The sequence below is a fragment of the Lissotriton vulgaris genome, chromosome 7, assembly GCF_964263255.1.
Source record: "Lissotriton vulgaris chromosome 7, aLisVul1.2, whole genome shotgun sequence".
Lineage (NCBI taxonomy): Eukaryota > Metazoa > Chordata > Amphibia > Caudata > Salamandridae > Lissotriton > Lissotriton vulgaris.
The window spans coordinates 503334909-503362481 of NC_141695.1; the positions used below are offsets into that span (position 1 = coordinate 503334909).

At 46.6% G+C, this 27573-nt stretch overlaps 1 protein-coding gene across 1 annotated transcript in view; it reads left to right on the plus strand.

Annotated features, from left to right (window-relative positions):
- DNAH9 (dynein axonemal heavy chain 9) overlaps positions 1-26925 on the plus strand; it is a 1435662-nt gene extending 1408737 nt beyond the window's left edge. The window contains exon 69 of the mRNA XM_086930591.1: positions 26510-26925. Within this exon, the coding sequence (XP_086786717.1) occupies positions 26510-26737 (228 nt within the window). The 3' untranslated portion in view covers positions 26738-26925. The remainder of the gene's footprint in view (positions 1-26509) is intronic.
- Positions 26926-27573: the final 648 nt, after the last annotated feature.

The following is a 27573-nucleotide window of genomic DNA, read 5'->3' on the forward strand; positions in this document are numbered from 1 at the left end:
CCCTCGTACCCACGGAGTCTATATCTTGCTGCAAGGAGGTCATGCGCTCTGTGATATCTGAGCGAAGTTGGTCGATGGAGGACTTCATGTCCTGGCTCAGCTCCTTTCTCAATTCCGTCTTGAAGTCCTTAAGTAGGGATTGAAGGTCCGCCTTGGAGAGGGCCATGGTGGGTTTTTCCGTGGAACCCCGGAGCGCCGGTCTGGCGTCAGTTGAAACGAAGAAGTCCGAGACCTTGCCAGATCCTCTAGTCGCGCCCCTTTTCGGCGGCATAGGGGGTAGGGACGCTCCCTCCGAAGCAACCACTCACGCCCTGCGCGATCTCCGCGACCCCTAGACCGCAACTTTGGCACTGCCAGCGTCAATAGAATATAAGTCTCTGGTGGGCCTCGGCGGGTCCGGCGGGCCTGATGGACTCGGCTCAGCCGGCGCTTCCCCCTCCTTCACTAGGTTCGTGGGCCAACAGGGTGTTCAGCGCAGCCCCTCGATCCTTCCCGGTGTTTCCCGGCACCAGTCCCGCAACCCCGCCTCCACTCCAAAGAATCGCAGTTTTTTCTAGGATGCTGGCATACCTCGGTCGTCTGCTTAAGGCTGGTGGGAGCTGCGCATAGAGGGGAGGTGGGCGTTAAGATGCAGGGGTCCCACAGAGCTCCTCGTGCTTCAGAGGTAGCAAGTTTGTCCCGGCGGCCGCCATCTTAGGGTCAGGCATCGGGGGTGCCGTCCCTGGGTGTCCCCGGGCCGGCCCAGCAGAAAACGAGCAGCCCTGGAGTCATCCCGGTACCTCGCCGTTCCGGAGGTCCACAATCCGCCCCCCTGGGCGAGTCTGACATTGGACGGGGCTCCCGGCGATCCTCCCGGATTACTCTCCGGCCGCCATCTTGTCTGCTGGAGTCCGCACCGGAACGGGTGCGAGAAAAGCGGGTCTCCGGGGCTTCTACCGTCAGGACAAGTGCCGCTTACTGCTCCCTGGGCATTCCGCCGCTCAAACCGCTACAGAGCGGCGAATTCCGTGCCTCAGGACCGCTGAAAAGGGCCCGCTGAGTGCCGCGCGGACCGGGAGCCAAAGCAGGTCACGTCTGCTCGGCCATCTCGCCCGGCCACGCCCCCACTGAGGGCATTTTTAAATATTGTTTCCTACCTTACACTCGCACTTTAGGGCTTAGTGGGTCCCCGGTCCACCACGGTCTTCGCGGACCGATTGAGTGGAGGGAATTAACTCCTCCCCTTGACTGCATCACTTCCGGGGGCATTGGGATTAAAGGCAGATGGCTTGCCGGCCACGCAGCCGATGGCGTGCCAAAGGCAAGCCCGTCTGCGTCCGTCTGCGCTCGGACCAGGCTCAGGGCCAGTCCCCCTGGCTCTTTTTCTCCAGAGAGGATATGTTACTCCAGAGCCTTTTTTTTGGACCTTAACCCTTTGCGGGAAGTGGCAAATTGCCCTCGGCTGTCACCTGGCAACTACCGAGAAGGTCCAGTAGCCCTCTGTACTAATTGCTTATCGCCTCTTCCACAGAGTATATCTCTCTTACGGTCGCCCACTCGGTTTTTAAATAGCCACACCCAATGTAATGATGGACTAAGTGAGTGGAGGCCAGACAACGTGTTGGGATGGGGCCCGCCCCTCTGGGTCTGTGGTCTGCTTAATGTAAGATCTCTCCCCAAGCACTCCACAGAAATACAACTGTTGGTAGAGACGCACAGTCTAGACATTTTGTTTATGACCGAGACCTGGACCAGGGAAGGGCTGGTGATGGAGCTTGATCCGGCATGCCCAGTGGTATACAGATCTTTTCATAAATATAAACCTAGATCTAGGGGTCGGGGAGGTGGGACTTGAATTATCTTCAAAGAAACCCTGGATATCTCCCCACTAGACATTGATGATGTCCCTGGTGCGGAGCCTCTAGGTTTTTCCATTTAAGAGCCGACAGGACAGCCCCTCACTGGTAGGGTCTGTTACAGACCACCGGGGGTAATGAACGTGCAACAGCAGCATGAGCTGATCATTGTAATTAATAATATGGCCCTTACCCATACTAGACTTATGGTCTTGGGGGATTTCAATCTGTGGACCAATGGTAGGCTGGATATAGCATTTAACAACCTTACACAGTCTTGCGATAACATGAGTCCGAGACAATGGGTGTCTTAACCGACTCACACACGGAAGGGAACATTTTAGACATGATATTTGCTGAGGAAGGCCTTATCACCATGGGGAAAACTCTGTTAGTGGGATGGACGGACCATCATCTGGTTAATTTGAGTGTGCAAATCGTGAATCAGATGAGGCCCGTTAAGGGGCATGAAAGGACTTTCCGTGGTAGAGACTGGAAAGGATTGCTGAGAAAGGAAAAAACGGGCCCTCTGTTTGATCTAGGATCCCTAGTTAATCCCGAGAAACAAGTCACAGAAAACTATAGAGCTCTCTGTGAGCAGCTCACCAGGAAGATTGACCAACTTGCTCCTTTAAAAGATATTAGAAAAAGAGGGAATCCCTCAGCCCCCTGGTACATGGACAAACTTAGGAACCTGAAACTGGCCTGCAAAATGGCTGAAGGACAGTGGAGGAAGAACTATGGAGAAAGAGATAAAGCCAGCTGGAGGCTCACTTTAATAAAATATAAAAATGAAATAGCCACTGCCAAAGCAGAATATTTCGCCTCTACTATCCTCAAAAGTGCCAATAAATCGAGGGATATCTTTAGGATTGTGAGAGATATGACTCACCCTGACTCTATTAACATTAAAATCAAACCCACACAGGAGCTGTGCGATGGTCTGAATCTCTTCTTCCAAGAAAAAATCAACACGATCATGGAAGGTCTGAAAGGTATGACCCCACCCAGGCAGCCAGACCAGAAGAAGGGTGACAGTTGTGATGTTGGGACGAGGACATCTGCCCGGTAGTCTCAACGGTCATCATGGATATTTTTCTGATACCCTCGAAAGAGGAGTTCACCCGAACGGCCCTGGGTATTGCGTCTGGGTCACCCTTGGACCCCATCCCCCATAACATAATGAAAGCAGTCGCATTAGAGTTGTTCCCCATTCTGCATAAACTGTGCTGCCAATCGCTCATCAATGGATTGGTACCGTTCAGTTGGAATCAGGCCATTATCACGCCACTTCTGAAAAAACCCATCTAGATCCTGGATGTTACAAGAACTACAGGCCCATCTCCCTCTTACCTTATCTGACCATGATCGTGGAGTGTCTGGTCAGTAGTGCCCTGTCTCTCTTTTTGGAGACAAATAATAAATTGGCTGAGGAACAATTTGGGTTTAGGCCGGGTCATGGAACGGAGACAGCCTTGGTGACCGTCTTGGACAATCTCCGAATGCGGGCGGACAGGGGGCAATCGGCAACTCTAGTATTGCTTGACCTGTCCGCCGCATTCGATACGGTCAACCATGATAATCTTCTGACAAGGCTGGAATCCATAGGAGTGACAGGTGTGGCACTAGGATGGATGCGTTCCTATCTATCTGAAAGGTGGCAAGTAGTAGCGCTCCCTCCATTCCAATCACAATTTGTAAAAATCAAACATGGTGTTCCACAGGGGTCCTCCATCAGCCCAATTTTGTTTAATGTGTACTTGCGACCATTGCTGGGGATCATCAAAATGTATAATATCAATGTGATTAATTATGCCAATGACACCCAGCTCATTGTGTCCCTGGATGGTGACCAAACAGATTCATTGGAAAGCTTTCATGCCTGCATGTCTAAAATGGCAAAATGGCTGAAGGGCAACTCGCTTCAATTTAATAGTGAAAAGACAGAGATTTTACACTGCAAAGTGGTAAAGATCTATTTAGGATTGCACAATGATTTCTGGCCAACAAACATAAACTGCTCGCTGGCACCAGAAAGCTTGGTACGCAATCTGAGGGTCAGTTTTAATGAGAAAATTAACTTGGAGTCACACGTTAATAAAGTAGTAGGAGCTTGCTTTACTCTTATTCAAGGACTGCGTAAAACACTACCGTTGCTGCCTGTCCAGGCAAGAACTGCAGTAGTCAGGACCATTATTTTAAGCCGCCTCGACTACTGTAATGCCCTGCTTCTGGAATCTCCGGGGTATTTGATTTCCAGACTCCAGAGTGCCCAGACAGTTGGAGCCAAGCTTGCGCTGAGCCGCCCACATCGCTCATCGACAACACAGGCTTTAGCGGAGCTTCATTGGCTCCCAGTAGCGCAAAGGATTTTGTTTAAATACTTGTGCGTAACGTTTAAAGCACTGCGTGGACAAGGACCAAAGCTGATCCAAGCCAGATTTCAATGGTACGTACCCACTCTCAACCTTCGCTCTGCATTTGCCTACTAGGTCAGGATCCCAAGGACAAAGAGAGCAACTGTGGTGGGAAGAGCCTTTAGTGTGGCGGCTGCCTGCCTTTGGAATAGCCTTCCCTTGGAAATTAGGAGCACACAGAACCTAATGCCATTCCGCAAGAAAGTAAAGACCTGACTCTTTCCCAAAGTTTGCCCCGTGAGTCTTTAACTCTATATCAGTGGCGCCCATCTAGTTTTATCTGTCTAGTATTCCGGTCCTTCTTTGCTGTCTCAGCGCCAGGATGCCCGCAGGGTTACAGTGCGCTCTACAAATGGTAAAAATAAATAAATTAAATAAATAAATAAGGCAGGGAGAGGTGGGGGGACGGGAGGGCAGTTGGGGTATAGGGTTCATAGGTGGGGAAAGGTGGTGGTTGAGAGCGGGCGTTGGTGCATCAGAGGGGAAAGGAGAGTTGTCTTTGTTGGCGTTGCAAGGAGGATAGGAATTAAGGACATATTTAAGGGGAGATAGGTGAGGATCGAGGCGATGGGGCAGAAGCAGAGGGGAGGAATGTGTGGAGTCATAGGAATGAAGATGGTTTGGGAGGAAACAAGGGGAGGTGGTTGGAGAGGTCCTGTCAGATAGGTGAGGTGGCTGTGAGGGAATCGGCATCCGGCAGAGTGAGGGTGTTGGGAGATAGAAAAGTTGAAGCAAGGAAGAGGTTTTGCTAGGTCCGGGGGAGGGAAAGGGAAAGGGTTACCAAGGGGAGAAAGGGGGTAGCACAGCATTGCTGGAGGAGTGGGGGAAGGAGAGATATGCAATGGGTTTGTGGAGAAATCGGGGGTGCATAGCAAGGGGAGGAGGAGGTGGAGAAGAGGAGAAGAGGAGGGAATAAGGGAACGTAAGGAAAGTTACCTAGGGGAGAAGGTTGGAGGAGAGATGGACTAAAAAGGGGGTGGCAGGTCGGGATGGGGGGGAGGAGATTAGATTGGAGAACCGGGACGGTGCAGATAGGACGAGGAGCGTATTAGCTCGAGGTAAGGCTAAAGTGATGAAGGGGGGCATACGGTGAGGGGGAAGAATAGGAGAGGAGGGCACAGGGAAGAGGGTCGACCTGTGCCTCCCGACGGTGCAGCCTATTGGAGTGTAGGAGGGTCAGGGGAGGAGAAGGGAGTAATGAGTAGAGCTAGATGAAGAGTCAAGGGATAACCCGGTCACAGAGGAGGGGAGTAGGGAAGGGAAGAGGTGGTCAAAGAGAGAGACAGGTGTCTTTGGCTTGGACCATGACAGTTCCGTTGTTATAGAGTGAGATAGTGAGGGAGCTGTTGAAACACGCAGAGGGGGACAATTTTAGCTTTTTCTGATGAGGGATAGAGGAGGAGGTGACGTTAAGAGAATTATGTAAGCTGGTGGACCAAGAGGAGATGTCCTGAGTGAAAAAAATGAAATCGTTTTTGAGCCTCCAATAACGACCATTGAAAACATTGATCAACAAAAAGTGAATCACGGAAACATTCAATAGTGTTATGCTTGAATCGTTTTGCTGAAGCTTTAGTCAGGTTGGGAGGATAAATAATTTGTAGCAATTAATTCCAGACTTAACTCGAGTGGTGCCCATGTTGGGAAAATGAGGAGGAGGAGGAGGGTGGAGGGGGTATGAGAAGGGTGTTACTAAGAAAGCGGTGGCGAGGAGAAGTATAAGGACAAAAAGGGGGCACATATTCTAGACGTCAGGTGAAGATATCTGAACTAATGTGCAGTCCAGGAAGTGAGGCGATTAGGAACAGGTTGTTACTTCAGAGCAGGAGAAGATGGGGGGCACAGATTCCAGTAGTCGAGAAAGCTTTACTGCTTGGGAGCCTCTATGATTCTGCTGGTATTTGATGGGCCCTTCATCTAGGTAATCACATAATATACATGGAGCCACCTGGCACTAGATCATATTTACAAGGGAATCGTTTACATATGACAGGGCCAACTGGACCACTGTCAGAACCTTCACAAAGCGAACTTAGTAAAAGTAAAACAGATCATAAAAGTACAACCAGTAACCACTGGTGATCACTGTACTTAGCATCAGCCTGTAACATAAACCACATTAGGTGCCAAACGCTTGGCACGCCCATAATCTCAACAGTCTAATATTGGACCCAAACCTATTAGGTATCACTAAGATTAGGGGCATAAAGCTCAGGGTGGAACAAAATCTCACTAGCATAAACCATAATATGCAAGACAACCTCATAATCATAAAAAACACATTTAGAGATAACCAGAACAGGGTGTTGGGGCTGTGAGCGAAGGGCACTTCCAGGAGTGCAATGTGAAAGGAGCACTAAATCTGCAGAACACAGAGCTTGATGGGCTGATACTAATGTTGTTTAGTTTGAGGTGGTTGCGCCTCAATAGCTGTCAAGAACACAATTAGTTTTGCTAAAGTCTCTTTACATTTTTGAATTTCAATAGGTGCTGTAATGTTCATTCCAAATACATTAATACAACTGATCTCTTACACAGCTGCATGCATACATTCTCATTAGCATTGTTCCAATCATGCTTCAGATGTGACATTTTTCTTTCCCCTGCCTACTCACCAACATTCAATTTAATGTTACTCTATAATTTGTCTACTATTAAAATTGTCCTTTTTAAGATATCAATTGGAAAAACGGTACATGCAGCCTTCTTGAAAATGTTGTTACCATGGTAATTCATAATCAGATCTGAAACAGTTTCTCCTTTAGAGGAAACAGACTTGCAGTCCACGTTGCAGGAAAATTGATTTCTCAAAGAAAGCGTTTCCAAATAGAGAGGCCTAGTTTCAAAATTCTTGCTTAAAAAAACACTGTAATACTATGTTGACTTAATACATTTTATTAAAAATCAGTGTAAACAAATTGTTGCAGGTCTCCATCATAAAAAGTGCCAAATGAAATGAATATGCTGTATATGGAAGCATTTTAACGAGTCGTATATAGTTGCCCTGTTTTACACAATAAATGCATTTCTTCAGCTGTGTTCGCAAGTTGTGTTTCTTTCTGTACTCGAGCACATGGAGCAGATTTTGTTCAGGAATGGACTCGCCTATTTTGGGGTCATGAGACCTGTGTAATAATTGTATGTTCTGCCTTTGATACATAATGACCTCGTATCACAATCACATCTTTATGTGATTAAATTTCTTTCATTTGTAAACTGGGAGCTTTGAGGAGCTGAGACACCAAAGGATGAAGCACGGCTTAACTATATAAACAACTATGCCAATTTAGTACTCAATTATGTTTTCCTGCTTGAGACCAGAATAGTAACTATTTCTACGGTAGATTGCTGATGTGTTATTTGATCTGGGTGGCTCTGAGAACCTGTGAAAGAACTGTCAAAGCTCTGTGACCCCAACAAACTACTGACCAACATGTATAAGGGAATCGCTACAGAAAAGGCAGCTGGTACAGGAAAGAGATGTGCGCCTGCCTTGCCATGTCCTCTCCAGGTAGGTTTCACACTAGACAGTTACATTTTCACAGTGCCCAAAAAAAGGAGCAGGACATCCACTGAAACACAGCAAGTTGGGGACCACAGGCCCTGGAAAACCAGTGCATTTATTATTTTGGCTGCCACGTCCTCAGAGACGTCCTCCAGTCACAAGGACTCTCTGCCCAGTTGGCATATCTGGGCAAACTGTAGCGCAGTGCTCAAGGGGGGAAATGAGGTGCATTGCTACAAGGTTGAGTATTTATCTCACCATAGGCTCGCCAGAGGACATCCTCCTCCCAGGTGGTCACCCTACGAAAAAAGTTACATCCTTTCTGGACCCCCCTTGAAAGATGCAGATAACACAAGAGTGCAGTGAAGATGGCAAACCCTTCCAAAGACTTTGACCATTTTGTTTTGGGATGCCTCAGGTGATCCCGGCTTCAACCTTGGGCCCAGCCTTTATTTAGCTTATTAAGCCTGGTGAGCTTTGAAGCGTGAAACTCACAACAGGAGTAATCACAACATGTCAAGGAGGCTAGCAGCATCTCCATTGTATTAGTTGACCAGTTGCCCACTGGCCCTAGCCATCAACCATTGTTTCTTCCCAAACATGAATTAATCCTATTCGTCTACTCACCCTTGCATCGCACTGTGTGGATGATTTGTCTCTAGTTAGTTGCACTTTCAGAGTGAACTGTGCAAATTCGATTAACTGCCCGCAGTCCATCAGTGAACAACCCTACCTACAGAATCAGTTGCTTGAACACGTGCGGTGAACGGTGCTCATTGGATCTGATAGTAAACGGTATAGCTACGGACTGATGCTCACACCTGGGAATGAACATTGCACATTCAGGGGCATAGGTATGAGAAAGTCACGCAGAGCAGCAAGTCACCTTGCTGCATTGCGCTGCGTGACAGGTAAAGGACAGGAATATGCTGTATTTAAAAGAATATCTCGCAATCCTGCCTTTGTTCCTGCACAGGCGCCATTTTGGCTGCCTATTCCCAATGCAGGCACACTTGCACCATGATGTAAGGGTGCCTCCATTGCATGCTGGATGTTTTTGTGCAGAAAAGGCACCTTCCTGCATAAAAAACATCCTGAGAGGGATATTTCCCTTTCTATGTGTGCTGTAGAATGCAGACGAGGGGTAAATCAAAAATAAAATTCAACTTACCTTCTCGCCACATCGTCCTCCTTCCGTCTCTCCTCTGGCCAGAACAGGGCACAGGAAGTACCTAGTCTGAAGCTCCCCTGAGCCAATCACAATGTTGCATTGCAGCATTGTGATTGGTCAGAGCCCCAAACCACGGCACTCAGACGGGGACAGGGAACCTGGGCATGCCCTTCACTCAGGCTGTAATGCAGCCTCAATGGAGAACATGCTAAGAGCGCATGAATGCTTGGCCGGACCCAGATGGCCTGCCAAACATTCAGTTCACTTTAGGGAGTGCAAACCACTCCTCCCCTCCCCAGCTCTGGTAGCAGAGCAGCCCCGCCCCGCTCGGCTAAGATGTTGCACCTGCAACAGGAAATAATAAAATGATAATATCTTTCACTTATCGTCATTTTATTTCTCCTTCCACTTCTGAAAAGCAGTGGAGCAACGCTCCTCCGCCTTACCGGAGGAGCTGCCACTGAGCACACAGTAAGAGTAAGTAACAAAGACAAATACAGCTATTTCTCCAGGTTGCACCTCCCCGAGAAGGCATATGGTCTACCACTTTTGGTAAATCTGAGAATGCATCAAAAACCATGGGAGCTGCATGGAAACAACCACACAACATTCATGGAACACCTTCCGAGAGCAGAGTAACGCAATGCATCAATTTGGCCTGTGTTGCCTTACTACAACACAGGCCATGCAACATGGTCAGCGACTAGCTGCCGCCTCCCCCCCAATCCGGCACCCAATACCCAGGAACGTGGACACGAGACGTCTTTACTTTTTGGAAGGCGGGCGCTAGTCGCCCGGCCGTATTTATTAAAGTATGAAATTAAAAAAGGTTTTAATTGCATAATCAACAATTTATACAAAAATTCAGCAGGACATTTAGGTACATACTTCTTAGCAACAAGTTTGAGAGCCTGACTTTAACAAAACTCTAATACATGTAGTTACCTAACTTATACTAAACATCCTCATCTAGAATTTTTGTACATTTCTGGCCATATGGCAGGGTCACTACCGGTGTCAGGTCCTACAAGCTGCGTCTCCCCTCTGGATGTGCGCATGCGCAGTGTTACCCCGGGAATTGCCCGGTCTACGCCCTGAACTCCATTTACCCACTAAAGGAGGGCCCTTACTCTGCGCCGGTGGCGTCATGAGTCCACGCGCGCGGGGTGGCTACCAGCCTAAGGAAAGCGTGAACTACTCCTACCCGCGCTCCTTTGCTTTGCAGCATCTATTACCTTGCCCCTGGAGTTGTGGGAGTGGCCCGCAGGCTCCTCCCCCTGGGCGGGAACCTCCATAGGATGATGCCCGCCCCCTCAGACCTCAAATATGTGCTCACCGATAATGACCTTACCGCATGCCCCATACCTAATAAATACGACGACCTATGGGAAAAAATTCTAAAGGACAGCTACACTGGCTAATAAATAACAGTATCAACGTGTAGCTAAAAAGGGAAAAAAGGCCTAACGACACATGGCATTGCAATACAATTCGCTTCAGACATGTTTCGCTAAATAACAGTATCACGTATAGCTAAAAAGGAAAAAAGGCCTAAAGACACATAGCTTCAAATACAATTCACTTCACACCTGTTTTGCTAAAAAGGGATAAAATTCCTAGACAAAAGCATCAACAATATACCAACAGTTCCACCTCTGTTATCCTGTGAGACCCGTGGACCGTACCCTCAAAACTTACCATTCAATCAGACATAAATCTGCTACAAAACTTTTCTACCAAGGGATGGTGGGTGGGAAAACAAAGAAGCCCCGAGCGCGGGGCACACCGTTACGGCGAGGGAGCGTCCAGAGACAAGGGGGTCTCCTGGGCGCTCCCTATCTCTTTATTCTCGAGGGGCCAGGTGGCCCCTCCTATTGCCCGCCCCCCCTGACCCGGACCCACTTCCCAGGATCCGGGTCAGGGAGGCCGCCAGCCAATCGGCGGTGGGTCGCGCCCCCCAGGGCACGCCCCCACCGCCGAATGGCGACAAAGGAGAGAGTGGGGGCGACGGTCGCCGCGCCGCCATGCGTGCGGGGGGGCCGAGGGCCCCCCCTTTTCACATGGTCAGCGACTAGCTGCCGCCTCCCCCCCAATCCGGCACCCAATACCCAGGAACGTGGACACGAGACGTCTTTACTTTTTGGAAGGCGGGCGCTAGTCGCCCGGCCGTATTTATTAAAGTATGAAATTAAAAAAGGTTTTAATTGCATAATCAACAATTTATACAAAAATTCAGCAGGACATTTAGGTACATACTTCTTAGCAACAAGTTTGAGAGCCTGACTTTAACAAAACTCTAATACATGTAGTTACCTAACTTATACTAAACATCCTCATCTAGAATTTTTGTACATTTCTGGCCATATGGCAGGGTCACTACCGGTGTCAGGTCCTACAAGCTGCGTCTCCCCTCTGGATGTGCGCATGCGCAGTGTTACCCCGGGAATTGCCCGGTCTACGCCCTGAACTCCATTTACCCACTAAAGGAGGGCCCTTACTCTGCGCCGGTGGCGTCATGAGTCCACGCGCGCGGGGTGGCTACCAGCCTAAGGAAAGCGTGAACTACTCCTACCCGCGCTCCTTTGCTTTGCAGCATCTATTACCTTGCCCCTGGAGTTGTGGGAGTGGCCCGCAGGCTCCTCCCCCTGGGCGGGAACCTCCATAGGATGATGCCCGCCCCCTCAGACCTCAAATATGTGCTCACCGATAATGACCTTACCGCCACAGGCCAGCATTGTTAACCGACGATCTGGCCTCCCCCTGCCTAGGTCTACCCGACAAAGTTCTCCCTTTAGTAACCCCTTCCAGCCAGGCCCCGACATCATCAGACCACAGGACCCTCCCTTCCTCTATCACATCCCGTTACCAGGCAGCGCCAATACACCCATTACCAGGTAGAACCAATACACCCATGTTGGATCATCTGCAAGCCGAGTGGGGGCTTGAAATAGTTTGTCCCACTGTGTGTTGATCCCCTTTATCGAGTGATTCAACACCCTGACCGCGTCCCTGCCACCCCGGGATAAGTTGAGACCCTACTACTGTGCCACCCAAGTCCTGAAGACCCACCCACAGTGGAGAAGAACCCATCAATGAGTATTCGCCTCCCCAGTTTGGCCAATTCAGCCCCCCCTAGGTGAAGTATCACCGCTGACAGGAGGTCGGGCTGCTGAGCTATAGGTCCCTGAAAGAAGCTCCTGAACTGACCATGGCACAGACCCTCCAACCAACTCTTCCCTGTCCTGCGTCCAGCTTGTTGTTTGTGCTGGCCCATTGTAGCTCCACCACCTCTGGTGATGAGTCCCTCCCCTGCGTGACAGGTTTGAGAAAACTGCAGCAACCAGGAAAAGACCAAGAAAACATGGGTGACAAATTCCCACTTCCACCGTAGGGAATGGGTAGCACTTACACCTGCCAGGAATACCTGGGCCCTTGGTGTCCTCTTTCTTGACGTTTGCTTCCCCTTTTTTTGTCCACCAGCTGTTGATGTTGCGGTGTGGAGCACTCCTCCGATATCCGCCATGGACCCAGCCGTGACTGACGTAAGCATCCCTTGGGCTGTCCACCTGTTGCAGCCATTGTAATGTGGGGCACTCCAGGTATTCACCATGGACCCGGTCATACATAAATTGGAAAGATAGACACACGCCATTAGTGTTCCGGCAATAACTGCTGTACACGCATTAAACTTACATTACCATCAGTCGCTAAGTTTTAGATAATCTTAGTGCCAGGTCACCACACATTAACACGTCGACGGAAAATGTTAACCCTGGTAGGCTGTAAAATTGGCCTCCCATTTTCACAATCATTGTTACACGAGAAAGTTGTGCTGCGGGCGAGGACATCGCCTCTTAATCCTGGTTTTCTACCCACGTCTCCATGCATAGGATCTTATGTGTAAAACAAGACAGCCTATTTAACAGTGCAGCATCCCAGTCTTTAGCTAAAAGAATTAGCACAGCCCCATCTCCGCCAGGCCCTACGCTGGCCCAAGGACCGTTTCCGCTCGCCACCTTGGCTTCTGGGAGATATCATCCCAGCCAACCGGACATGATCACATGGATCCCCAGAACTATCCGATGCCGCAACCAGGCTCTTGGGCACCTTTTAGGTGGGACATCAGGGCGTGTATCACTATCAGGACCCCAAGTAGTCTGTCCAAAGGCTCTAGGCCCTGTCTCTATGCCATTCGTGGTTCCCCCACCATGTTATTAATACGTGGCTTTGGTACCCCCCTAGAGCTCAACGTATATGGTGCTAAATTACAGTGTGCTATATAAGTTTCCACACTGTAAATATTCGGCTCAAATCTCATCATAGGCTCAACGTATCTTGTGCCAATTTACTTGTGTGTGAAATAAGTTTACTGACTGAACTAAAAGGGGTGTGTTTAGTACAAATACACCTATTTGTTGGCATACCCCTGTTCTTTTCCATTTACTCATTCATGAGATTAAAGACTGGTAAAACAAACTGCTCTATATTCCCTCATGACTTGGCTGAAGGCTGCACGCAATACAGCTAACCCTCACTAATAATGTTGACTTTAACCTATCATCCATGAAGGGTCCTATGGACAGGTGCAATGTTTGGACTGGTGCAATGCCCCCCCTAGAATAGTCACCAGCACCTCATATGGTGCTTACCTCCACAGTGCAATAAGCCATTGGTTATACCTTATTCGTGAATGGTTCCATGATTGTTCTAACTATCACCTCAGCAGACACCAATGATAGTCACTCTAGAGCGTCAAAATTTGACTTAGGTCAATGGCCGTTCTTTGCGTAAGCTAAATAAGCAGCCACCATGGCTTGGATAAAATATTGCAAGTGCCTGGAGCACATCAATAAAGGAGCCCAGGGATGAACACAAAAAGGCATATGTAACCCGGGCATCACGGATATTAAGGAATGTATTTAACGCCCGCACCCGGGTGATCCAAGGAAACTTGTAATCACCGTGCCAAAGTTTTACAAACATGGGATAGTGATGTGCGTTAATCCCCAGGAGGACCCCAAGAGAAGGTGGGTATACCCTTTACGTGAATCGTTCCACGATCGTTCCAACTATCACCTCAGCCGACACCAATAATAATAATGATAGAGTGTCAAACTTTAACGTATGGCACTGGTTGTTCCTTGCGCAAGATAAATAATTAGCCACCCAGGCTTGGATAAATTATTGCAAGCGCCTGGATGACATCAATAAAGAAGCCCAGGAATGAACCCAAAGCGCTTATTTTTCCCGAAGGACCAACGCAAGTCCAGGCAAGGTCTGAGCAGGGGGGGGATTATTTTGAAAATGTCCCCAGTACCAAACATTCTATGCTATATGAATGCATTATACGCTCGCTGTGCAGGGGGATCCTCCCGCACGATCAAATACAGTCCACTACTAAACCTGCATTCCATACATACGCATTGGTGAAATCCTTGAGATACCTGTACAGCCACTTATAAAGCTGTAACCCCAATATGCATTGATAACGGTGCCCCGTCTCCATCTCCATGCCCCAATGTCCTATGGAGCAGACGGGTAGGTCCTGAATCTCGCTAAAGGCAGTGCCAGCTGCGCTGTGTTTAAAACTCATCCTTCCCCCCCCTTTGAAGTTGCTTAATAAAATTAGTACATGGCCACAACCTACCTCACACATGGAATCAGTGTTTAAAACATTACCCATAGCAATCTGAAAACCTGATAGCCATGGTTTTTTCATGAATCATGAATAAGAGCGCCGTACAAAGCGCCAGTTACCTTACCTAAAGAACCTTCTCTGTGAGACCCCACAACCCTCTTTAATTCACCACAGGATGTATCGAGGTTCGAACCCGCACCCCCCGCTCCTTGTCCTGCCATATGTTCACCTCTTAACACTACGAGGTCTTGTCGTACAAGTATTCATGTACCACCCCAATACACAACATGCACTTGAAAGATGAACAGCCCGTGTTCAGAATGTTCAGGTTCTGTCCACCTGGAGGTGAGAAAGTAAGGCAGACACGCTAGGCCTCCTATTGGATGGGTTTCTCTTTCACAGGAATGAGTCATATGCGGGTACCACATCGAGTGCCAAGGTTAGAATGCACTAGTAATATGGTGATAATGTTGACTTTAACATCACATCTGGTGTGTTTGTGACGAAGTATTCCAATCGCTAAACACTAAATCGGGGCCTAAATCTAGCGCTGGCAAGAACAGCAACGATTTCTGTACACCTGCATTATTTTAGATAAGATATTTGAGACCAATCAAAATACAGCGGCTCAGGGCTTTCCAGTGGATGCAAGGCAGCTGGAAATAAATGATGGAAACTGATGGGCTCAGCAGCCCTTGGTTGTAATATTCGTTTTTCTAACTACACGGTGTTTATAAAGTTAGTTTGCCCCTTTCAACAAGCGGTATGCCCACTGTGTTCCTTACGTCTTGTCTCGGCTTCCCTTAAGCCTGATAATGCTGCTCGCTCTGTACTATAAATGTCCTCGCTCACTCCAGGTAAGATGGAAAGAGAACACTATTAGTCGAGGTCAGGGGTTAATCGCCAAAATTAAAAGGGCCATTGATTGGAACGAAAAGGTTTACAAAGTAATTGTTAGGCAGCACACTGTTAATTTCAAGTTCAGATCCCAGCGTATCACAGCTGCTGATTTATTCCTGTCAGTAGGCTTGAAACCGGAAAAACAGGAAATGTCTTTCACTGTGGGACATGGCAGTCGTCTTAGCAAATGGTTTCATCTGAAGGAAGTTTCTATATCTGCCCTAGGATCCATCTAATTAATACCGTCATGATGAGTGTTGATGAGTAAAGACCAGGGAATGAAACAGTGCTTAATCGTGGTCTGCTGCCCTCCTAATCTCGTGACGACTTGTTGAATAAGTCCTTCAGGGGCTCTAATTAACTAATTTTGCGCGGGAGTCGCCTGCAAACCCACCGAAGACGCACACAATTAGAATTAAGCAGCCGGTTACACGTATTGATCGGTAGATCATTGCAGCCCAATGCGGCCGAGTTCAGTTCCATGAAGGAAGATTGTAGGAAAATATATTTGTTTGTGTCACCGCTGCTACGTGAAAGCCCAGAAGTTACAGTGTCTCCCGCAATTACTGCACAATACAGCATTAATGTGCCCTGCAGGTTTCCCAAATGCCAGAGGTGCATACCTAGAGCTGCTAATCAATAACACAGTGACCTAGGCTCAACCCACCTATTTTTATGACCCTACGAACATATAAATAAACAACGCATGTGCAACGGGCTTCTGATGTTACTTGTTGTATCATCCTTCTGGCTGCACTGGCAGAAACTCAAAAAATACCAAGTCGGGCAGCAGGCTATAGTAAGCACACACTTTTTTGAAATACAATTCTTTCACTTCCCGTACCTGAATGCATTTTATTTTATGCAGACACACTCTTTGGCGTCGTTATAGAGACTCGGACCCAGACCCCCGGGACCGAGGTCGAGCGCCCTAGCCGTTAGGCCAACTCCTCTCCGCCTTACGTGATCGTGTGTCGCACCAAATAAGCGATTATAAATTAACAGCTGCCTGATGCCGAAAGCCGAGTGAACTCCAGTACCTCAGCCAACCTGAATGTATCACTTGGCCGGTTTGAATCCCGGATAGTCGGTCACAGATGCATATTGCAAACCGCGACCATTCTTTACACCCCCCCGCCCCCCCCCCCCCCTCCACCTATTAATTGTAATCAATGCTCCCAGTCACAGTCCAGTTAAATTAAATAAACGTTTGAAATTTTCACGGAGGTGGAGGAACTAGAACTTGGGCCATACAAAAAAGAACCAACAGGGGCAGAGAGCGTCTGATGCCCGCCCCCTCTGTACTGGCTCCCAGCAACAAACCCCGGGCCCCGTCCTGGGCAAAAGTACCCGCACGTTGAACCCGTCCCTTAAGCAGCTGGCCCGTCTATGAAAGAACACATCCCCACAATGAGGCCCGAAAACCCCATGTCGCCAACCATGTGCACGCTCACCATTTTAAAACTGGAAGCGGTAGGTGGAGGTGGCTGCTCGCACCGCCGGAGACCGACACAGCTGTTCCCCCAAGGCGCGTAGGCTTCTCCGCCGACTGGACCAGCTGCTCCTCACTCTCGCGGATCACGGATCGCTTTAGCCTCCATGCATCGATGCAGTGGCGGTGATCCTTTGAATGGTCACGACGCCACCCGCTCATACCTGCAAATAGAAAGGGAAAAAATTAAAAAAAAAACAAAGAAGCCCCGAGCGCGGGGCACACCGTTACGGCGAGGGAGCGTCCAGAGACAAGGGGGTCTCCTGGGCGCTCCCTATCTCTTTATTCTCGAGGGGCCAGGTGGCCCCTCCTATTGCCCGCCCCCCCTGACCCGGACCCACTTCCCAGGATCCGGGTCAGGGAGGCCGCCAGCCAATCGGCGGTGGGTCGCGCCCCCCAGGGCACGCCCCCACCGCCGAATGGCGACAAAGGAGAGAGTGGGGGCGACGGTCGCCGCGCCGCCATGCGTGCGGGGGGGCCGAGGGCCCCCCCTTTTCAGATTACCTTTGGTGGCTTCATAAGTTGCATTTTGGGCTTGCATCACGCACTCAAGTTGCATGGTGCAAGAGCTACACAAATCCCCTCATAAATATGCCTCTCAATTCAGTTACTGCATGCTGTGAGTGCACTGTGTCCATCTGATTCTGGTACTTACACCCTTTATACGAATGACGCTTATTTGGATTGGAGCATGCTCTCCTTTTCGATCTGATACCTGCATTCTGAGTCCGTGGCGGCCATCTGATCTTATACCTGAACACGTTGACAAGATTCTTGCACCCATCAAGTGAACTGTGTCGGTGTTATCCAATGCATAAAAATATCAATGAGTGAAACGCTTGAAATAATCTGAGCCCCTGGCAATTGTTCAAGATCCCATCCGTAATAGTTAATGCACTAGGCCCTCATGTCAGATAAATGGTTACGCAGACACCCAAAGTATAGTGCTGGAACTGGACCAGGGCACGTGCGCTCGGCCCCTTTTATTAGAAGGGTCCCCTGACCGGTGACACCTGTGATGAATGGATGTGGGGTGAGTGTGGAAGACAGCTCTCAGGGAGTGGCTAGTGGAAACACAGTGTAGAAACACTAGACCGTGACCAGCCAGGCACATCAGTATGGTGGTCCTTTGGCTGCCATAGCGATGCTCGCCACCGCCTGCCACTGTCACGCCAATGTCCATCACCCCTGTATTCGAGGGAATTATTGCTGGTGGATGTGCACACAGCTCGGCGAGGTGGTGGCAGGGGTAGTAACAGGACACTGGTTGTAGCATCCCACAGATCTGAAGAAGGATCTATGTATGAGACAGCTAAAATGATAACCGGGCTCTATCGTTTTTAGATTACCTCAGGACCTGTGCGTCATTGCCGGATTGTGTGGCGCGCGACTCAACATAAACCTGAGGCTTTATGATTGGATCTCTATTCGAGTGTCTATAATCTGCACAGAAAAGATAAGATGTTTTTTTTTTCTGAATTTTCGCAGGTTCTTTCTTCTAAAAAGACATCAATACTACATCTCTTGAAAGCATCGTCTTTCCGGTAAAAGTAATTGTATGTCACATAGGCTTTCTCCATAATGAAATTTCAGTCAGATGGTATCTGTTCGTCTTCGCGCTCACAATGGCGTTCATTCAGACCGCGCACTTAATGGAAATGTTTCCTGGTCTAGGAACAACGGACGTGCATAAAGCGCACGACGATCACCCAAAAAGGGGCAAGTTGTATGATTCGAGTGTTTTCCAGTTTTTTTTTATTTTATTCAGACACATTGCTGTGCGCATAAGTAAATGCTGACACCTGTGAGCCTACTTTCATAAAGAACATCGTATTTCATTACACATGTATTTTATCATTCAAACGTCAAGGACAAGGCTGCAGATATTCAGGAAGCAGCAGTGTTTGACATTCTGGACTATTTCCAATACAGGTTTGATGTCGCTTGGGGCGCCAGCAGCACTCTAAAGTGTCACAGTGGCGATTCATTTGTTGCTTGCTGTGCAATCATTTTTAATCCTCCACGCCTCTGTAGACTTTGTCTCTGTGCAGGGTCCCGGAGGTAGGTTTGATCTTAACGGGGAATCGGAAGTGTGGGCTCGATGACCTATATATGTATTTGGACAGGACCAAATAGGAATGTTTGTGTAGGACCCATAGGTTTCCCTTAAAATGAGTTATGTGAATTTCAGCGGATGCAAAATTTCTGGTGATAAGTGACTTTTTAGGCATTAATTATTAAATGCATTTCTTTTGAAAACTTCTGCATCAGTAGTAATAGCAGCATTAAATGACCCTCTTTAGCTGTTTCCACTAGATGTAATGTCCAGCCACACAGTTGCTGACCTGGAGCGCTACATACTTGGCAGACCTGGGACTTCTTGTTCTAACTGTTAATTATGCCAAGGATTCAGAAACGCATCCAGCGTCAATCAGGAGCCAGCTATCTGCTAATTTGTGTACATAACTTCTTATGAGCGACCGCAGATGTGTGTGCACTGTGTAAATGCAGACATGTAATTGCACATTTTACTGCTTTGACATGACAAGCTCGTGAGGATGTGGTTCCTTTTTTGGACGTCTTCATACTGGGTCAATAGCCCTTTTCATAACCCTTTCTGCACACCTAGGTTTATCTTACGAGGGCTGGACACAAATAGCTGTCAACATTTCAAATACATTGGGGCTTACTCAAGATACGTACTATGACTTTGGATAAAAAAAAAAATTTCTGCAGTCATACATTTGAGGTTAAAGTGAGAAAATGAATGTTTTCATGGTGGGAGCAAGTGCGGTGGTTAGTCGGATGAATGTAACCAGTCTCCAAATCAATGAATATTCACCAATATTCCCAATGAGTGTAAACTCCTGGAGAGGCAATGGAGGCAAGGCTTACTCAATCAGGCCAAAATTAGATATTTAACTTAGAGAAAAAAATATCATAGGCTCATTAGGCAGGCTAAGGCAACTTACTATTCAGTTAGAATTGGAGCTGCGGGTAGCTCCTCTAAGGAACTATTCAAGATCTATAAAGAGATCTCTTCGCTAGCAGCCCATACTGTTGATGCCGAGGGCTCAGTTGATTCTTGCAATCGTATTGCAGCTTTTTTCTCTGATAAAGTGGGAAAGGTATACTCCTCCTTTCCGGGCCCCAGGAAAATGGCGACAGAATTCAAGGAACAATCGGGAGAGCTGGGGAAAGGTTTGAGGCTAGACGGCTTTATGATCCCTCCCCCCGAGGCTCTGTGTAATATCTGCAGGGCCGTAAAATCAGGCTCTCCTAGAGATCCTGCCTCAGCCAAATTGCTAGGGGAAAGCGCTCTAACTCTTGAGCCATATATTAGGCACCTTCTAAATGTCTCATTCAACAGGCACACAGTGCCGGCAAGCAGTAAAAAGTCGGTGGTTCTGCCACTTCGGAAGAAGCCCAACATCAGCTCTGAGAAATTGGATAATCTCCGGCCTATCTCATTTCTACCCTATATGGCAAAGGTAGCAGAAAAGGTTGCCAACTCCCAGCTTATGGCTTTTATGGAAGAATTGCAATGTGGCGTAGGATTTGGGCGTGCACAACCTTTTTATCCTCAAAATTATTAAATTGTTTCCGTGCTACCTAGGAATCACTCCCCGCCCAGAGTGTGGTCATTAAATCTGGTAGGTTGCAGTCCTATGGAATATAGGGCTGTCTCCCAGGGCACTGGGTGTGTGCTGTGCTATCCAGCTAGTGTTCCAATAAACAAAATTATATTCGATATTTGCTGCAAAATTTCATTTATTCTTTCAATGTCTCCTTATTCAATGTTCCAATCACATTTTGTTTTCCTTATATGTCATCCTGAAAATGCTTTCTTGCTGTACATCACAAGTATATTCCTCTCTCCAATGCATTTCGGTGACATTTTCGCCTTCATCAGGGAAACATTCTAAAATATATAAACATACCATTTTTACCATTTAACCTACAGCCCTGGGTGACAGCCCTATATTCCATAGGACTGCAACCTACCAGATTTTATGGAAGAAGCCAACCTCCTGCATCACACTCAATTCGGCTTATGGTCATTACATTCCACAGAGTCAGCCTTACTTATGGCCATGGAGACTATTAGGCAGGGAGTAGATGAGGGTCAGACAAAGGCGCTTATTCTCTTAGATCTGAGCGCCGCCTTTGACACTGTGTATCAAAGATTGGGGTTGTGTCCTATGATGTGGCCGGGTAGGACAACATGAAATGCTTAAGGATAAGAAGGACCCGGTCACTGTTTTAATCTGCTATTTTATTTTGCGAAGAATCACACCCTAAGGTAATTAATCCTTGGATGTTTTAACTTTCAAGTAGTTACAAATTTCAGCACATTTTTTCTAAAAAAAAAATTTGAAACAAAGTCTGAGGTTACGTTGTCGTGCACAGAACATATATTTACATATACTGTAATCTTATTCGCAATGAACATAATAGAAAAATATAAATGAGTGCTTTTTTTCACAATACAAAACATTTATCACAAACAATTATTTCTGACTTCAAGGTTGTACCCTACTCAATTCCACCAGGTTTTGAAAATGCCTTTGACACTGTGGCACTTTTCACCTTGCTACAGGGTCTGAATAGAGGTGGTGTCTCAGGATCTGCTCTCAAGTGGATACAATCATTTCTGATGGGACGTAGTTTCCAAGTTAGGCAAGGTTCACATTAGTCTGATTCTGTTAATCTAGACCAGGGAGTGCCACAGGGATCTGCCCTTAGCCCTACCCTATTTAATGTATGTGTATCCCAGATGGCTGGGCTAGTGGAGGGCTTTGGAGTGAGAATTGTGTCATATGCAGATGACACACAGCTGGTCATCTCTTTATCACTGGCGCCCGGTGTTGATGCATCCAACTTCAGAGCATGTATGCAGGAGCTTGCCATTTGGATGGCGGACAACTGCCTAAAGTTGAATAGTAGCAAGACGGAGGTGATTGTGGTGGGCGGGGGCCCCTCTAAGTGGTCATAGGTGTGGTGGCCGTCGAATCTGGGTCCTGATCCAACACCAAGCCCCTTGGCTAAGAACTTGGGTGTGTGGGTAGACTCCAGCCTAACGTTTGAATCCCAGATCAAACTAGTGGTGGGGAAGGGATTTGGTGTCTTGAAAAGCATGCAAAAAACCATGGATCTCCTCCCGATTGAGGCCAGGAAGGCGCTAGTACATGCACTTGTTACGTCACGCCTGGATTATGGCAACATTTTATATCTGGGTGCTCTGGTTAAAAGTTTGAACCGGCTCCATGTGATGCAAAATGCTGCTGCATGTTTGTGCTAAGACGGCTGAGGCGGACTGACTCAAAAAGAGTATTAAACACTCTTCACTGGCTTCCTGTCAGGAAGAGAATCATGTTCAAAGCGCTCTGTTTGTGCCACCGCATTGTCCAAGGCAGGGGCCCCAGAGATCCTCTAAGTCTCATCGCCCTATATAAGCCCGCACGGTCCCTTAGATCTAGTGGAGCGGGTCTGGTACTCGTTCCAAGAGTGAAGAGGGATCGGATGGGTGGAAGGTCTTTTAGGCTTCTGGCGGCCAGGAGGTGGAATGAACTTCCCCTTGAGCTCCGGTTGGAGCCATCGGAGGGCAGTTTTAGATCAGGGCTTAAAACGTACTTGTTTTGAAAATAGCGGACTCCGCTGACATTGTAGGGAAGGGGGGTTCACTCAGCTACTCACTACAGCGCGGGGACACGCCTTCTGGCGTAACCAGGCGCTTTATAAGCTCCCTTATTATTATTATTATTATAAACAAATTGCAAATTTAAGGTTAATGCAATTACATGAAAGGCTGTAATAGCTGTGCAAGTTGGGTGTGAAAAGGAACCAAGCTACCCTACTTCTTTGGAGGGTATGTGTAGATAATTAGTATCCACAATTTTAGCCCCCCTGACTTTTCGTAATTGACTACCTGATTTCTGGGCTTATACTATGAGCTAGTTTCACTACCTGGTCTCACTGTACGTTAACAGTAAAGGGACTGAGTGCTAAATTCCAGTGTCTGCTTTGCAAGTTAAGGGTACTGACGCAAAGCTAGGAAAATAGGTTCTAGGCTGGTTGCACATGAATATGTGAGCACACAAACAGGTACCCTATTGCTGAAGGGAATCTTCAAGGATTGGTACTGACCTGGGGTAGGCTTTTTATTGGGAGTGGGCATTCATAGTGTAGGCCTGTAGTGCTTACTGAAAGTTTAAGGAGCTTACCCTGTGTTACATAATATAGGTGCAATCTACTCTAAAGATGAGTTTCACTCCACTATGGTCTACAAGGTCCAGCGAGGTACCAATCTAGGGGTAAACATGTACCCTATGTGTACATTTATAGTCCCTAACATCATATCTACACCAAATATGACATGTTAAGAGTTGGCATCTTTCCCCGGTTCAGCTCATATCAGATTCCATGCATTTGTCCCCTCCCCCTTCTGGGTCAAGTTAATTCCTCTACTCCCCAACAGAATGATCAAAGTCCTTCCTACACAGTAGAGCAATTAAAAGTATTTGACTTGGCTTGTGGGAAAGAAATGGATGGGGAGGAAGTCTTCATCTGTTAATTAGCTGGTCACGATGCACCTGGGCTGGGCCAGCCAATTCCCACAGAACCAAAGGAGGAAGGCCAGACCTCTAGAGGGGCTTGCCTTCAAAGATTTGGAGGGAAGTGATCAGGCAGCTGTGATACTAGGAGTAGAGCCAAACCTCTCAGGGGAACTCTTTTCATAGACAACCTGAGGTTCCACATGTTGGATTGTCCCAATATGCTATGCAGTAGGGCTGGGATATGGCTGAAGTGATGACGTGCCCACCCTCACAGCATTGTTAATTAAAAGAATGTGATGTTCTAAGAAAAAAAAGCTACCCTGATTCAGAAAAATAATTTTTGTAGTACTGTCTACATTTTTGTTGATCCAGCAGACACATATGGAATCTCTTCATTCAGGAGCAGGAACAATAATCCTCACCCACCAAGGTGACATGCTTCATCATAGGGTTCTGTTCCAAGCCAGGTGGGGAGGCAATACCTAGCAGACCGCTTACGGGGGCCCTTTGATTGAGATCTTTTTGCTGCACAGGATAGCTGCTGGTGTGTCAATGATGATAGTGTGTGCTGTGCCTAGTGAACATTTTTTACTTTTTTATAGATCTCCCTAGGAATTTACTTTTAATTTAGGGGAAGGGGGACTATGGGAACATTAAAAACTATGTGGAGCAATTGAATGTTAGTTATTCTATGGTCCCGCTCCTTCTGTCCCCGTTTCATGCCCTGTTGCCTCATAAGATCAAGTGGCGTTTCTTCAGTATGGTCTAATACTGCCCTACTATTTGAGGACAATTCCTGAATCTGTGTTAATGTTGTTACCCTGATTACACTGAATGATGTGTGTTTCATCGAAAATGAGTACCCCCTAGATTTGGTGACTGGAGAGCGACCTGTTGGAAAACAGACATTAGTAGCATACATATAAGCATTATGCATTTGCAAAATTAATGTTGTCACTTCTTTATAAAGTTGAATATATTAATTGAAACATCATTCATAGTGAGAGTGTAAGCATACTCATGCAAATCACTCATGGCCACTGCAGAATGTGCGTAAACTGAATCCGTAATGTGTCCAAATGTCAGCTTTGATCGTGAAAACAAGCAGTCTTAACACCATGCCATGAATTATGGGCCCCTTTATTATACGGATGAGCTAGGCACCCACATGCAGTAATTGTATATAAAAGCAAATTGAGGAAATCATGACAACCGAAAGGCGAGACTATGCTGCAGAGTTTCACCTTATAGTGTGTCACTTACTCTCAGAATGTGGTGTGCCTGCTGGTGTCCGACCTCACACTCTCCAGTCTTGAATGATGCCAGCCTGAGATGCGATGCATTGGTCTTTTTTAACTCCCTTCGTGATGGATTAATTGCAGACAGACGTCTGTCCTAACCCACATGTAGGCATGTGAATCGGTGTTCCTTGATACAAGCAGCGGCGATGAATAAAAGGGCCACCATATTTGAATGTATAGAATCATGTTAAAGTTGATATAATCTGATCTATTGATCATTTAAATATTGACATAGTCAGGTGATGGTGCCACTGATTTGTTGCATTTATTGAAGCTAGATATTGGTCTATTCATACTGCCCCAAATGAGGTTAGTCATATATGGTTGTTTATATATAAACTTGCAATGTACATTGTAGTTAAAGACTGTGGCGGTTCTGGCAATAGACATTACCATCCTAAAACGTAAGGTCCTTCCTTAGCTGTATTTTGTTTCAAATGCCCGCCAGTCATGATCATCAGGGATCAAACTAGGTGATTCAGGTGCAAGAGAAAGCCTAATGTTTTGCTTATCGTGTATCATAAAATAGATATTATTTAGGCAAATTGAATACTTTAGCACATGGAGTCACAATTGCCATGATGTTAGAAAATCTGCGTGATGCTTCAGGTAAGTGCTGGCATCTTAATGTGTAAGAGTTATATTCTCTCTTCTCTATGTCAGATTCTCTATGAATCAAAGACTCCATCCCTCAAGAGGTCTCAGGTGTTTATCAATATCTTTGCCTGGTGAAAACATTTCGTGTAGCTGGTTAATGCATAAGCTGTTCCCCGCTAGGTACGGCCAACCCAAAATAATGCCTTCCAAAAAATGCAGGGATGAATAACTTATCAGTCTGCTACTTAGGTCTTTCATATAGTATATCACGTGATAAAAAATAATAGACTTATTTCTATGCTATCTTCTTTGTGACCTGATATTTTAGGGAATATATTCTAGCAGATATGCAGATTGAATTCTAGGGATCATAAAGTGATATTAGAGGAATCACACAAATCTCCTTTTCTGCAATTCTGGGTGTTGGATGCACAAAATCCAGAATATTAGCTCAACAAACCTACAAGTGTGCAACCTCAATAAAATGATGCAATCCCACCAGTACTGGCACAGTTTTCCATCGTTCTGATGCCGACACCTTAAGTACCATTGACCTGGGTAATAGTAACACCATTTTTTACAGTGCTAAAACAGGTATTCTGTCTGGGCTAGCAATTTGGGGACTAATGAATATGATTCACCCATGGTCACAAGTTTGAATACAGCAAACACAAGGAGATGATGGACGGAGCACTGAAACTTTTCAGACACTCTCCCCTAGTCACAGATCTGGGTTGAATCCATCATCATTCTTTAGTTCACTTCGCCACCTCAGTTCAGACCCAGCTATATGCAAATCAGTCTTGACCCTGTGCCTCATGAGTTTGAATAGAACCAGTTCCACTCTCCCTCTCAGTCTCCAAGGTTGGTAGCAGGAATACTGGTGAGTTACGTAACAACAAAGGTTTGTAATCTCTCAGTTTTTGCAAGATGGCCCCACAGAAGTGAAGAGGCTCTCTAGAAATACATCTGTTATGTCATGCAGTTTAAATTTTTTATGCTGTGATTTACCGCCATTGCTTTTCTGCTGGAATTGTAGGTTCGAGCCAAATGTTTGCTTACCTGTTTCTAAAGTCAATCTTCATTTCTTTCCCAGGCTGGAATAATTACTGATGCTCGGCTGAAGGACTTGACACCAGCTATGCCTGTAATCTTCATTAAAGCCATACCTGTGGATAAGCAGGACACACGCAATGTCTACGCCTGCCCTGTCTACAAGACACGCCAACGAGGACCAACTTATGTCTGGACTTTTAACCTTAAAACCAAAGAAAAACCCTCAAAGTGGGTGCTGGCTGGGGTAGCTCTACTATTACAAATTTGAATGTCAGACCCTTCCTCAGTTAGCACAAGTGGGCATTTTCTTTGCTGCAGTTTAATGCTGCTCTTAAAGACTGTTTCACAAATATTTCTACAGTATTAGCTGAGCACTGACACCCTATGTATCACTATTTAAACAGAAAAATCTATTTGTAAATGTTTAATTTTCTAATAAAATATTTTCTTAGTGGCCTTATGGTGCAAGTGCTTTATATATATTTCTTCAGCTTAATGTCTAGACAACCCCATGTTTTGCTGCTAGTTTATTCAAGTGTATATGGTGTGATCTATGTTCAGGAATAGATAAATAGTCTAGCAAACTATCAATACCTTTTTGAAAGTCTTTTTCACCTCAAATAGACTGTTATGTTATGACTTAGTTTTACTATTAGCGTAAGGTAATACCAGCACTGCATGTGTGCAGTAACTTGCCCAGAACTGCACACATGCAAAATAACCTATCAGCAAAGAGATCAGTCATTGAATATGTATGAACAGTAGACTATGTTTTTACCCAGTGGCGATTGGCTTACGATTTTTGTTGAGTCACTAGTACAGCACTAACAGTGCTTTGTGTATGGCAGTGAAGCAGCAGTTTTGGATTTGGCCCTTTCCACCGGGTCAACCCCCAACTTTTTACTTCCGCTATCCTATTTTGTCAAACCGTTTCTGTTGGTTTTTAGAACTCTGTGCACTTTAACACTGCTAACCATTGTTAAAGTTCTTGTGCTCTCTCCTTAAAACATGGTTGAATTGGCTTATACCAAACTGACACATTTAATATACCTGTAAGACCCTGATAAAGTGGTAATGCCTGGACCGAGGGCCTGTAAATTAAAT